The sequence below is a fragment of the Dreissena polymorpha genome, chromosome 13, assembly GCF_020536995.1.
Source record: "Dreissena polymorpha isolate Duluth1 chromosome 13, UMN_Dpol_1.0, whole genome shotgun sequence".
NCBI lineage: Eukaryota > Metazoa > Mollusca > Bivalvia > Myida > Dreissenidae > Dreissena > Dreissena polymorpha.
The window spans coordinates 63,734,483-63,749,966 of NC_068367.1; the positions used below are offsets into that span (position 1 = coordinate 63,734,483).

At 32.9% G+C, this 15,484-nt stretch overlaps 1 protein-coding gene across 1 annotated transcript in view; it reads left to right on the forward strand.

Moving 5' to 3' along the window:
- The window catches only part of LOC127855759 (uncharacterized), a 50,371-nt gene extending 35,092 nt beyond the window's left edge, over positions 1 to 15,279 (forward strand). The window contains exons 3-9 of the mRNA XM_052391562.1: positions 5,023 to 5,122; positions 7,440 to 7,607; positions 9,486 to 9,653; positions 11,098 to 11,273; positions 12,197 to 12,354; positions 12,539 to 12,714; positions 13,803 to 15,279. Of these exons, the coding sequence (XP_052247522.1) occupies positions 5,023 to 5,122; positions 7,440 to 7,607; positions 9,486 to 9,653; positions 11,098 to 11,273; positions 12,197 to 12,354; positions 12,539 to 12,714; positions 13,803 to 13,888 (1,032 nt within the window). The 3' untranslated portion in view covers positions 13,889 to 15,279. The remainder of the gene's footprint in view (positions 1 to 5,022; positions 5,123 to 7,439; positions 7,608 to 9,485; positions 9,654 to 11,097; positions 11,274 to 12,196; positions 12,355 to 12,538; positions 12,715 to 13,802) is intronic.
- Positions 15,280 to 15,484: the final 205 nt, after the last annotated feature.

Consider the following 15,484-nt stretch of genomic DNA (forward strand, 5'->3'; position numbering starts at 1 on the left):
GTGTTTAAAGACTACATAACTTTACAACAATTATACTGTACAGTTTTGCAATATGACAAATGTCCCATTTGACCACATTGCAAAGATGTACAGTAGGAAGATTTAAAGGGATCTTTTCACGCTTTGGTAAATTGACAAAATTGAAAAAAGTTGTTTCAGATTCGTAAGTTTTCGTTTTAGTTATGATATTTTTGAGGAAACAGTAATACTGAAAATTAACCATGCTCTAATATAGCCATTATATGCATCTTTTGACGATTTTAAAACCTAAAAATTATAAAGCGTTGCAACGCGAAACGATTGAATAATTTGGAGAGTTCTGTTTTTGTCGTTAAATTTTGTGAAACTACGAAGATTGCTTATATAAGGTATAAAATACGTCAAGAATGTGTACTCGGCGGAATAGCTCAGTAGGCTAAAGCGTTTTTACTTCAGGACTCTGGCAGGACTCCAGGGGTCACTGGTTCGAAACCTGCTCCGAGCAATGTTCTTTTCCTTTTTTTTAATTTTTTTCTTGATTGTTTACTGGAGCTTTTATGATCCAATGTTTACATTTATCAATATAAAGCATTTAATGAATAAGTTAAAAAAATGCCAAAATCTGTGAAAAGGCCCCTTTAAACATTTCACGGCATTGTATAGTGGGGTAGTAGGATTATTTCAATATTGGACCACAATGCACAGTACTTGACCGAAATATTACTTAATATTTACTTCTTCCTCTTCGATCAGGTCGCTCCTAATGGCAATCATTGCGCTTTCTACACAGGTTTTAAAGGGTCATTTTCACAGATTTTGGAATGTATTGAAGTTTGTCATTAAATGCTTTATATTGATATATGTTAACATAAAAGCTCCAGTAAACAAACAAGACTAAAATTAAAGGAAGAAAAAAGTAACCAACATCTGGGCTCGAACCACTGACCCCCGTAGTAAAAGCCTAACGCTTCCACCACTCGACCATCCGTGCTCATGGAATGCGCTATGGATTATATACTTTATATATGAAATCCTCGTAGTGTCACAAAATAGAGCGACAACAACACCCCCCCCCCCCCAGTTATTCAATCGATTCGCGTTGCAACGCTTTATAATTTTAAGGTATTTAAATCGTCCAAGGATGCATATCATGGCTATTTTAGAGCATGGTAAATGTTCAGTATTACTGTTTCCTCACAAATATCATAACTACATGGAAAATATGAGAATCTGAAACTTTTTTTCCCCATGTGACAGGTCCGGTTTATTTATTTCAATAACTTAGGGGGGCGTAATTAAGGAGGCGTTCGAACAAAATTTAGGAGTACACCACCGCAGTATGATAATACATATTAGTTAAATATTAGGATATGACTCTGGAGTTGCTAGGCCGATCCCAATCATATTTCATACTGGTGGATTAATCTACTGCTTTTAACAACTCTATTGATAAGTCACTGGTTGAATTATCAATTTAAATTCAATCAGTGACCAATCAAGCACATCATAAAGAAAGGAAGTGTATCATTGCTTCATTTTCATTATTTGTCAATGAAATTATAAGATTGAGTCTATTTATGTAATTTCAACTTTAAAATGTTAAATTTATTTAAACCGCATTTGCATTTATTTGAAAGTGAGTATTTTTATGTTGTATTTTGTTTCTTTTTTATATTATTTAGATAAAATTGATACTACAAACCAGATTCAATTGTAAAAAAAGTAATATCAGTCTTATTTGCATTTCTGAAAAAAATCCACTTGAGGACTTTAGTATATTTTTATGTTTGAATATTTAGACTTATTAGCCAATACTTAACAATTATTAACCCTTTGTTCTGTCCTGTAAATTACTTATACAAATGAAGACAAAATCTGCAATATTTAGATAAAGTTAGCCAAACATGTAACATACTTATAAAGTGTTGGGTATTTTTAACTGAAATAGAAAGGATTGTTAATCTTCGTATATTGAAAGGCTACGATGATTTTTGTGTGATTTACTGCGCGTAAAATATTTCTTTTTTTTTATATAAATAACAAGATAAGTATTGGTGCAAAGCATCAAAGGGCGTCGGGAATTTTAGTGTAAAAGGCACTCAATGAAGTTACATGGAACGATTTTTTTCTACTGTAAATATTAATATATTGGCCGATTATTTTAAACAAAATAGAAAAAGATACTGGTTTAACCATTATCTATGATTTTGTGTTATAACCCCCAAATAACCATTATATATGATGTTGTGTTATAACCCCCAAATAACCATTATCTATGATTTTGTGTAGTAACCCCAAAATATTTCATAATTCATTTTATTTACATTGGTTTCCTTTTTATACTGGCATCCGTGTGCAATTTTCATTAATGGAACAGAACTGTGTAGGTTTTAACAAATCTGCTTCATCTTGTAAGCGCAATTTCATATTTTTCTCAACTTCAAGGGGAGATCATTCTGAACTTATTCTTACGTTGCTCATTTACGATAGGGATTGAGTACTCATTGATAGGAAAACACTGTAAAAGTTTTAATGTGTTTACGAACCCCCCCCCCCCCCCCCCACACACACACACACCCTCTCATACATATATTTCATGGGCACAAAAAATGGTTACAATAAAACAGCGTATTTATTTAAACTAAAATGTCTACACCAAAACATAGAACACAAATAAAATAATTTGATTCTACTGGGGCTCGAACCTTGGGCCTCTCACATGTGAAGCGAGCGTGTAACCACTACACTACGGAACCGCTTGAAAAATCACCTTCTAACTAAGATATTAATAAGTGACTGTAGTGTAACGGTTATCAATAAATCAATAAACCATGTAATCGCTGTCGTCGTGTAAAATTGAAGAAAATGCGCGTTCAACAAAACTCGAACAGCAAAAGTCTGCGCTATTGTTAGAAAAACCACAAAATAAATATATTTTGATTATGTTTTGTTTTTATACAAAACCAGAAAGTTTCATCGGTTCGCGTATTTGCCCAGTCCCTGTGATCTTTTATTATTGCCCAGTCCCTGTGATCAGTTATTTATTAAAAGAATTAGCTTTGCATTATTGGCAATAAATGTTGTAGTAAATGTAGACACAAATGCAGTACTTATTTTCACTAATTTACACAAAAAATCACCACTATGCAAGATATTCTGACAACAAAAATATATACATTGATCCGTAAAATAACTTCTCCTCCCATAAGCGAAAAAAAAACTTTTACATACGAGTCGCCGCACTTCAGTGCGACGCCCATTAATGGCTTAAAACAGCTCAAAAAGAAGTCTCAATGAAGACAGTGTACAGTGCGAAATGATTAAGATCATTTTTTACTTCGGAATAAGTAAAACATGCAGCACAAGGTTCGGATATCCGAGGGTAAATATCAACAACAATTATCAACAACGCCATACTAATACAACGGAATGTCGGCTTTAGCGTACCATTGCCGAAGCGTACCACTTAAGCAGACTGAGGCGTACCTCGCCACAGTGTTATAATATGTTCTGTGCTGTATAATCAGTGCATGTAATGATGATAAATGTCGTACGCGTATTGAAGCATTTACAACATGTTAAATGTTTTAAAACTAGATATAAATGAATTCATATATATATATCAGCTCATGTTGTAAATTACGACGTCATTTATTAATTAATCAAAGATTATAAAAATTCATAGTTTTAACTATATAAATCTAGTTGTATATAGATCTAGAATCTATGCAGTTATTGGATACAAATACTAATGCTGCTGCAGTTTTACAGTAGATTCGATAAATGAACGAATAAATGAATAAAATAAAAAACATTAAAATATTACTTGAATATTATTCTACTAATTTTCCTTAATACAAAATTGCATAATTTAGCGCAGAACTTCTTTCATATTTTCATTTCATGTAAAATACCTCTACCTTATGAACATTTTATGTTTCTCAGGAAGAATTCTAAATTAAAATGAAGATTTAATAACGGGCGTGGAATCAAAAGATTTTGATTGGTCGTTATTTCTGGAAGAGCCCTGAATTGCTATAATATTTGCAGGAACATGAGAAGAATTAAAAATTCAAAGGAAGATATAACAGCCTGCGTGAAATGTAACGCGTATTTTGATTGGTTGTTATTTTTAGCAGAACCCTGATTGGCTATAACATTTGTAAGAACAATAACAATTAAATCTTCCTAAAGAAGAATTCAAATTCACAGGCAGAATTAAGATGACGCGGCTAAAAGGGTCATAAGTCATGAATTCTTCATTTAAAAGATATAAATCTTCTAAGGAAGATTTATATCTGCCCTATGAAGATTTATATCCTCCTCTGGAAGATTTAATTGTTCCTAAGTATGATATAAATCTTCCTAAGGAAAAATTATTGACTTTAGATCCTCATGGCACGTCATATCAAACACAACGGAGTACAATCCATCGATTGATTTATTCGTTCCCTGTAACCAGTTAACCATTTCTGGTTGACCAGTGTCACGGAAAACACAATAAGGCACATATGCATGTTAAGTATATTCCGATGTGTGTACTTTTTTAAGTTCGTTATATTTTTCCAATTTTCTATTTTTGGTTCATTTTAACTACGTAACCAAAATTTGAATTACTTTATTTTATTATTCCTAAAATTGTCCTTAATATATTTGTATGTTCTCATAATTAAACCAACAAACAGTATATTGCTTGTGTGTAGCTCGATATACTTAGTAATGTTCTTAAACCTTTTCGTCCAACCCTTTTTTGCACAGTTGTATGTGTTCGTGTAAACCATGTTTGCTGTTGATTCGTACGGTGGAAAAACAATAAGTTTAAACATCAAATTAAAAGCAATAGCGATACATCAACATAAAAGCAATAGCGATTTTATTTTTAGAAGTTAACTTCCCCTTTCAGAAAAGTAGAATATCTTCTACACATGCCGCGATATTCCCCTATATTATATGCAAAACTATTTGTATAATAACATAATTTGTAAGACCTTAATAACTATATTCAACTGATAAATACATATTGTTTAATTGATAATAAAACAGATGACGCTTCTAAGGACCAGGTGTGAGGCTTTAGCCAACGAGGCATGTTATGGGCAGTATATCGCATGCGATCTGAAGAACAATGCATGTGTAAAGCCAGGTAATTCACAGAACTTTTAACATTGTTTTCATTTAAGAAAAGGCGATACACAGCAGTTGTGTGTGCATTTTATTACTTTACTTTTGACATGTATAATAATGTAATAGCAATATTCGCAAATATTTATTACTGACGTTTGATAGTTATGCTGAACAAAATTTAAACGTGTTTGTCTCTCTTAATACGGTTGAGCTCAAATCATGAATAAAAAATTTAAAAAAATGTGTTGAGGTATAGTTATTAAATTAAATGAAATACACAATACGCACAATATTTCGATATTTGTCTTTAATGTTTCATCCATTTATTCGGAACTAAGCTAATACCGATTTAGTATTTACAAAGATAATGAACTGCTATATAAACTGGATAATTTTTTATGTTGCTCGAGTATTCGCATCATGATAAGTGGTTATGGTCAGGTAATAATTATATACTGCAACTATTTGTCTTAAAATAGGGTAAATCGTTATTTTTGATGAGATCGGAAGCCTTAGATGTGTTTGTGTGTATATATACTCATGTCTGTTGGAATGAACTATCTTACATTGACACGAAAAATAGATATAACACAACGACATCGTTTATCTGTATGAAAAGATTATGTTACACGGCGCCTTTGAAACTATGCCAACAGGAATGTTTGGTGTCTTACTTAAACACTTTAAAAAAATATTAATAAGTTAAAAGTAGTAAAAAAATTTATGAAATCTCTGTTCTCAAACTAATAAAATAATCCAAACTAAACTAAAAACAGCATGTACAACAAATAAATGATTAAGTGTATAATCATCTGGGGGTATTATATAAGTTAGTCGATGTTTACTATTTAAGGCTTGGTATTTAAAATTAAGAACGTATTATCGATTTATTAAAATGACCAAAAGTAATTTCTGGAACACGGTAGACCAACCAATCGAAACGAAATTATAGGTAATTTGGAAGTAATTCTATGCTCGCTTAGAACAGTTTATTAACAATTATTTACTCCTTTAGAATACAGGAGAACAAATACAAACATGTCACAAATCACTAAATGTATGTAATTTAATTAAACACTGATGTAAATTTTTAAATAATGACAGTTGCATGTTAACATTTTTATCCATCTGAATACCACAATAGTGTTAACATTGAAGCGAAAAAATTAAGGGTCGTTATAAAAATAAAATCATCACCCCAGCTACAATTGTTACTGTTAATGTATACTTATTTACATGGACATGCTTAGACACTGTATTTGTTAACGGATTTTACGTTAACGAAGATTTGCGGAAGCAAATGGCAGACATTCTTTAATCGGGTTTAATGTCGGAACCAGTGAGTTTGGATTAATCGGCTATCGCCTTAATCACTCGACGGTCCGGAAAATAACAATACGTTATGGTTTGTGTACTCTATTAAGCGATCCCTGTTCGGCACACTTTACAACGAAAACAACAAAGACACATACTAAATAATTTAATCATTTCTCGTTTCTAACGCTTTATAGTTTTAATAATTGCTCAAGCTGATGACTCTTTTATTTTTACAAAATGTGAATAACAGGTGCAAATTTGTTATTTTGAGAATCTGTGAACAATTCCCTTATACTTGGATCCGTCTAACCCCCTTACACACTTTGCTCGGAATAAAAACAATTATACCAACTACATATTTAAAAGTCACTTAGTTTAAATGACAATACATAACCCCATTTAGTCAGTGTATGTGTGTGTTAATGTCGTCTACTGAACCTATACGGTTCACATGAAAGGGACATGAAAACTTTTTGTTTGCGTCGATGGAACAACTTTGTCTTAAAGTTTATGAAATCCAATTTAGATAATATTAGATTTTTGAAAGATTCCCTCGTTTATGGTATTTAAGGTTGAGAAAATACAATATAAAATTTAAATAGTAAATGCAAACATCCGCTCAAACTCAAGCATTAAGCATAATTATGAACAATTGTGTGTCCTAATCAGCGTGTTTTAAAACTTAAATTACGCTTGTTTTGAGTCTACATAATTGATGCGCTCTTTGAATATCAAGTTCAACCTTTAATTAACGGCTAGATAAGTCTTGTTTAGCTTCTATTCCCTGCGCATAATATTTGCCATTTCGTCGTTCCTCTGACTTAGTAAATGTTTCCAATTACTTACTAACGTCTTTGCACGGATTAGTAACTCGTTCCCACGACTGAATAAGTCGTGTGAACGAGATAAGTAACTCATAAAATATAATTGATATCCGAATAAATTTATTTCTGTTTTTGTCATAAACTAGGCTACACATTTATGAAATATATACTTACCTCGTTGATCTGTTTTTCCAGAATGTCCACTTCTAAATTTGGAAAACGGATGGTTCGACGGCAACGAGAACAAACATGGGTCGCGAAAACGCATAAACTGTTATCAGGGACATTTGGAGGTCAATGGGACGACTATTACAACGTGTATTAACGGAGAATGGACGCCGAAACCTATATGTATCGTCAATGGTATATACTAAGTCGCAGTAATATTTCATTTCAATCTTGCAACTGGATAGTTGAATTCCAAATAATTCCATACAGGTTGTTCTGGAATGGTTACTTAAAAATCTTATGTCTCGTAGAAAACAGTTCATATGCCATTGAAATGAAAATTGATACCATACACAAATTTTCTATTTGGTTGAAGCATATTTGTGGACATTATACAATAACATAAAAATACAAAAATGACAAGGGCTTGGGCCTATACATAAACTTTATTGAAGCATTCTCCTGTTTGTTTATACAATGTTCACACATATTGGCATGACGACGCAAGAACTAGAGAATTTTGCGGGCGGCGACTTAGCTATCTTGCGCTTTGAATGTAGCACTGAACATAATTAAATATAGCACAGTTATATATTTAGATCACACTCGAGCATTGCGCAATATTATAAGCAAATGTTTATCCTGATACGAGTGTCATAATAATTAATTTACTAGTATGTTTAGAATACATTATTTAAACGTTGTTTTGATAGCAATTGTAACTTCCAGTTTACGGTTTTAGAAGTTGGTTATAGTTTGTAAAGTAAGTATACTTTGAAAGTATACATTATTAACACGTTCTTTAAACAGCAATTGTAACCTGCAGTTTAAAGTTTTAGAAATTGGTTATAGCGTGTATTGCATGTGTGTATTATCTGCCTATTTATCATTTCCATGATAAAGTTACGTTCCCAATGTCTTAATTATTCGTTCCCACGAATAAGTAACATGTTCAACCGACTGAAAAAATCGTCTAAATCAAATAACCTCGTTCGATGTAATTGAGTTCTGAAAAACAAGATTTTAATTAGTTGTAAACTACGCTAATCGTAATAAAGTATATACTTATTACGTTGACCTTTCCGCTAGTATGTCTTTATCAATACCGGCCGAACGGTTGGCTGGAATGGCTCGAAAGCAACAGCAACGAGAACACAAATGGATCGCAGAAACGCATACACTGTAACCATCCATACGTGGAGGTCAATGGGACGAACATAACAACGTGTATTAATTTCAGCAGTTTATTGTATTTTACCAATGGATTAAAAATTCCGCTTTTAATTGTATTTATAACAGTATGATGTTTGATCAATTTTTGTTCAACAAGATAAAGAAAGACGAAATTAAATGATGCAAAACGTTAATTGAATTGAATGTAAAATTTTGTACACATAGCTTAAAATGATAGCAATAAATTAACAATTTCATTTCATTCTTGCATATAATCGATGAACAACAGCGTGTTCTTTTTGACTGATCTGTTCCGAACTTTAATCCGGTGAAAAAAGGGGTTCATCTTCTTAAGATGTATCAGATGTGTATTGATCGTAAATCATTAAGCCAGTTCATATTTCATTTGAAACAAAACAAAAAATTTGAATTAGAATACAAGACAAGGGCTTAAAATTTGCTTTATTTATATATTCATTAAGAAATATTAGCAAACCATGCAATCTCAAATTTAGAAAAAAATATAAAAATGCGATTTGGCTGAAAGGTTAACCTTAATGAATCTCTCTCACACATGTAGTTTAATTTTCAAAAATAATTTCATGACGTCGCATTCGAAAATTTAATAGAACAGTGTTTAAAATGTAGGCGAACTACAAAGATGGAAACAACTTAGATATGATTGTACAACTTGACTATAATATCTGCTTCTTTTATTCCAAGCATAAAGTAACTCGTTCCCAGAATTTAGAAACTTGTTCTTACGATAGAGTAAATAGTGTGGATGGGATACTCAACTCTTAGGAAGTACTTGAGTTCAGAAATACGATACTCCGATAAGTCATTAACTAGGCTGAATGTTATACAATATAAATATATGACATTGACCTTTTCTGCCAGAATGTCCTGCTCTGACCCTAAAGAACGGAAGGCTCGATGGCAACGAGATCACAAATGGGTCGCAAAAACGCATCTACTGTAATCAACGGCATGTGGAAGTCAATCAGACGCTTATTACAACGTGTATCAACAGGGAGTGGACGCCTAAACCCAAGTGCATCGTCAACGGTAAAGTACAAGACGTAGTAGAACATGTTTTCAACCGTCCATTGTATTGCTTTGATTCATTACCACTATGCTTTAAATTGTATTCGTAACAGTATATTTGATCAATTATTGTACAGCAGGATTAAGAAAGAACACTTGAAATACTGTACAGCATTATATGAATATAACAGTAAGTTACCCATAGGTTAGACTAAAGACAATATTAAATGAACACTGAAATCGCATATCTTTCTATTTGATCGATGAACAATTACATGTGATGTTTGTTAGATCTATATGTATTGTGCTTAACGAGATTTATCTCATAAAAATATATCTCATTTGTATTCGGCTTATGACTAATAACAAAACATATAAATACAACATCGACTATTTATATAAAGGTTTACGAACACAGAAAAGATGATAGGAGAGAGAAATCGACGAGATTGGCGAACGGCGGGTAGAATCTCACTGAACATAGTTAAATATAGCACAGTATTGATCAGCTGGTAGCCAAAGATCGCCATACAATAGCACGTTTCGTGAGGAAATAATATTTGAGACACGAATTTAAATAGCTGAACAATCGGGAACTATGGATTAACCCATTTATGCCTAGCGTCTAGAACAAAAACCGTGGCAAACAGCGTCGACCCAGATGCGGCGTCTCATCAGGGTCTGCGCTGTTTGCTTAAAGGAATTTCTGTAAGAAATATTCTAAATATAGAAATAAATATACTAGGCATCTCTCATTTTGGAAATAAATTGATCCAATTTGGAAGGATGGGAGAGTCCACTAGGCATATATGGGTATATTTATTTTCGTTGAAGTACCTCGTTCATATCCATGTGTTGATTTAATATGTAGAACTACAATAATGGCATTTCAATCGTATATTGAAAATTTGTGTAGGCTCACACTCGAGCACTGAACAAGAATACGAACACGTGTACGTAAGTTATGATCAGAATGTTATAATATTTTAATTGATATTGCGTTAAGTGTTTTAAGAACGGCATTCCAGTGTTCAATTAAAGGATTATGTTGTCGGCTACAGCATTATTATTTTATGGCAAAAATCTATGTTAACATCATGTTGTGGCCGACTTTCGACCATTTCAGTTAATTTTAGTTGCGAGCGCTACACACATCCGAAGAATTACTTTATTTAAGAAATATTGCGCGAGGCTATATAATTTTTGTGCTCTGCACTACATCTCAATGTTCTTTTTGATGTATCTAGTTTAGATTTAATAACTTTGATACTTACGGATTTATGAATCACACAATAACATTCAATATCATTCAAAGCAAACATGTAGCCTGGTGTAATAAAGTTCACTTTTAGACATAACAATTGTAGCCATCATGCATCGGCATATATACAACAATTTATAGGCATACAAATAATAATACACAAATACATGAATTGTGTCAGTACTATGTATTCCTATGTTTTAGATTGGCGCCTGTTTATTGGCGTGCCTGAGATCGGAGGAGATATACTGGACTCTTGGAAAAATGGCACAAAATCTACAACTGAGTTAGATAAATGCTTCGACGAGAATGCGCCCAATTGCACCAAGCATTTTCGGGACCCGTTTGTCGATAGGTGGAGAACCATAGGCGTTCAGAAAGTAATATTAACTTAAATAATGTTTTACATACATATTAATTATGATAAATAGTGTTGTTTTATTTGATAAAAGGGCATGTAGTAGTAACATTTTCCCTCCGTAAGGTATGTCTTTATTTTGGAGCCGTTCGTCAAGATTTTGTATGTAACATTGAATTGCCTTGGTGGATCTTAACTCAACTTCGATTAATTGTTTCTCATGACAGAATGTTTGTCCTGTAAAATTTCCATGTTATCTTTTCAAGTTCAAAGTAAAAATTTAGTGTCAAATAACTAAACGCTTGGTATTAATCCTTTTTTGGTGCTTGGAATTGTTCATGGGCGTGTTTTATTGGTTTTATGACACAACACGATACTATTGATGATTATTCGCTTATCCATGTAACGCCTTTCCAGAATAAAACTAATATATTAAATGCAACATTATATAAAATATTCATGATTTAATATATGGTTTTTAACAAAGCCTTCTCGGGGCCATCTCCAAGAAACAACTTTGACAGTTTACGAATGCATCGATCGATCGATTGCTGATTAAAAATGATTTGTATGAATGTACAAAATGATTTTTTTTCGAATTCCTTGTTAAGTCTGTGTACCTTGACGTTATAAAATAATTATTTGTTTGTGTTCAATTGACTAGAATTATTAAAACCGCGTAACATGCTGTGCCATATTTTATTGTTACGATTTTTTCGTAATTATCAAACGAGACGGAATGAAGCGTAAACGATTCCGCATAAAGCAGGTGATCGTTCAATCTAGTTAAAATAATGACTCAATTTTGGCGAAAAAAAATCAAGACTGACGCTTAAGCCAGGTGAACGCTTTGTAAGGTTATACTTTGTATTTATTCAAGTTCTTGGTTTCAGTTAAGTTGCGGTCATTACGACGTCAATATGTGTATACACCTCCTCATTTCAGGTGAAGGTTTCGCTGCATAAAAATAGGACACTAGCTGCTTATGTGCTGTTTAATGCGACAGGACAAGATATGAATTCTTGGTTCGACAAGTCAATGATAATTAACTCTTCGTGGAATCTCTCTGCATTATCAAAAATGGAGGTCTTTAGTATGGAAGGGTAAAGTTTAAAATAATTCACCAAATTCATTTTTTTGCTTCTGAAAGATATGATACATGTATCGCTCGACGAATTTTATTTAAGTTTCAATTAACTATATTTTTTGTATTCTCTGAATATTCTTTGTTATCATATGGTAAGGAAATACTAGGTTATCAATTGATTTGAGAATTATAAATTATAGGGCACTTTTAAGGCGCTTTTTGATCAGTGAGCAACCGGTTTCAACATGCAATGAAACGATAGTCATGATGGCATTGGCAGAAAAGGAATATGGGTGTGCGTTCGCACGTTTCGGATCCTATCCACGGTACATGTATTCAACTCTCTCTGGTGGTGCAATACCAGCTCAGCGATCAGGTATATTGAGGGTATTAGTTATTTTTGGGTTAGCTCCTGTGTACATATTCTTTCCATTTATTGAGCAAATATAATGCGTTTAACATCAAATAATCTGTTTTTATGTGTTCTTTATTGGTTATTTTTGTTATTTTTACGCATTCAAAGGGGGCATTAAACACCATACTCGTTCGTTCGTCCATATATTATTTTTACAGTATGCCTTATATGTAAAGCATGATCGAAACGGAAGGAAATTGGGCTTCGACCAGTTTAGGTCAGAATCATGACATTTTGACTGTTTTTTACACAAGGGAATATATCCTGAGCAGGATAATGTGTACAAAAATTGCTCTTACCATTGCAAATGAATGATCTTAATTTATTAATGAGTGTAAATGAAACAATTATGGCTGCAACCAAATTGGTAGAAATGTCTTTTGTATGGGTGCTTTCCACTTTGGCATATAGTTTCCCTGCAATTTTTAAGTTGTCAAATCATATTTATTCATGAGAAGGTGATCGTGAAGCTACAAGAAATACATGGAATTAAGACCCTTTTTTATTTGCATAAGTATAAAGACATTATATAAAAAAGAGTTTTTGAATAATAACTACATATGTGACTGACTATTGGATTTGAATTTGTCTTATCGTGTGTCTTGGTGGCATCAGGTGTCTTAACATGTGTCCTGTGGACATCAGGTGTCCAAACATGTTTCTTGGCCGCATAGATGATGACTTGAAACCATATTGCATTCTTAATTTGAGCTTCTATGTATGCTTGCTACTTTTGTATAATATTATGTGATGAATATTGACCACAGAAATCGAAAATCTCTTTTAAATTATATGTGTTTTGTACAACATATATTATCATCCCCCTCCCCCGAATGGCAGCAAACAAAGATTGCATTGAATCTTTTTGTCCTATCATTGTATTGTGTTGCTTAATTATTTGTTATGTATTATTTATTCCTATATAATGACTCCTTTTTTAAAAAAACATCAAGGGTCAATTGTATTATATTATAGTTTGATATGTACATGTATAGCTGCTAATGTTCCTTCTTTTTAGATATAAAATGCACATAGAATACATTTTTCAGGAGACATTTTTTCAGAAATTGATTTAGCCGACACGTTCGTAATTGAAGTATATTACGATGAAAACGAAGAGAGCAATGCAGGGTAGTGACTCACATTATGAACGGTATTTGCATAGTTATTATATATTACTGGACACTAGAGGAAGTATTGTATCTTGAATGTTAGAAAACTTTACTTGACCCTTGCGGAAGTTCATCGTTCAAAAGTTTTGACAGTTTTAATAAAGTTGGTGTATGTGAGTCTGAGAGTGTGTGTGCTGTTTGTCTGTCTGTCTGTCTGTCTGTCTGTCTGTCTGTCTGTCTGTCTGTCTGTCTGTCTGTCTGTCTGTCTGTCTGTCTGTCTGTCTGTCTGTCTGTCTGTCTGTCTGTCTGTGTGTCTGTCTGTCTGTCTGCCTGTGTGTCTGTCTGTCTGTCTGTCTGTCAGTCAGTCTGTCTGTCTGTCTGTCTGTCTGCCTGCCTGTCTGTCTGTCTGTCTGTCTGTCTGTCTGTCTGTCTGTCTGTCTGTCTGTCTGTCTGTCTGTCTGTCTGTCTGTCTGTCTGTCTGTCTGTCTGTCTGTCTGTCTGTCTGTCTGTCTGTCTGTCTGTCTGTCTGTCTGTCTGTCTGTCTGTCTGTCTGATTGTCTGTGTGTCTGTGTGTCTGTGTGTCTGTCTGTCTGTCTGTCTGTCTGTCTGTCTGTCTGTCTGTCTGTCTGTCTGTCTGTCTGTCTGTCTGTCTGTCTGTCTGTCTCTCTGTCTGTCTATCTGTGTGTCTGTCTGTCTGTCTCTCTGTCTCTCTGTCTGTCTCTGTCCGTCCGTCTGTTGGTCTGTCTGTCGGTCCGTTACAGTAAAGGTTAACAAGGGATCAAATATTGGTCTGCTTAACTTGTTGACATTTTCCCTCAAACATTCATCTGTACTCATGTTGGTTTCTTAAAACAAACTTCAGAGACTCTGCAAAATATAAAGATATATAAATAAAAGAAAACCTGGTCCATGAAGACCATATCTCATTTACTAAACAGAAATCGAATCACGTATGAAAATCCCATTTTTGTAAAATGTATAGTGAAACACTATCAGCCTCACCCACAGCACTCTGTACAGTAGTCTCCCTATTACTGATGTAGCAAAGTAAATGCTTATCAGATGAATATTCATCGATTCATTGTCTCAATTTATTTAATGATCTATTTTATTAATGAAGTCATGTCTTGCAATATATCAAAAGTATCAAGCTATTAAATTGAGTGTTTTTTATCTTGTTAATAATTTTTCAATTTTTACAATTTGTTTAAGAATTTGTATTTTGTGTGTATTTCATCTTGTTTATAGATGTTGTTTTGCAATTAAATCAATATAATGATGCAATTATATTATGCGTGTTTTTATGTTGTTTATGAGTTATGCCTTCGATTATATAAATGGCATCATGCTATAATGTTGTATTGTTTTATCTTTGTCATTAGTAATGTCTTCAATTTTATCAATATTTTCGTGCAATTACAATGAGTGTGTTTCGTATCGTGTTTATAAGTCATATATTCGAAAAAATTGTAATAATTAAGCTGTTGTGTTGTAATTTGTATATTGTTAATGAATGAATTCTTTGACGATATCAATACGTTCATGCTATTGTATTGTGTGTGTTTTCATTTCATTGAAATAAGTAATGACTTGGAATATATCAATATTGATCTGTTATA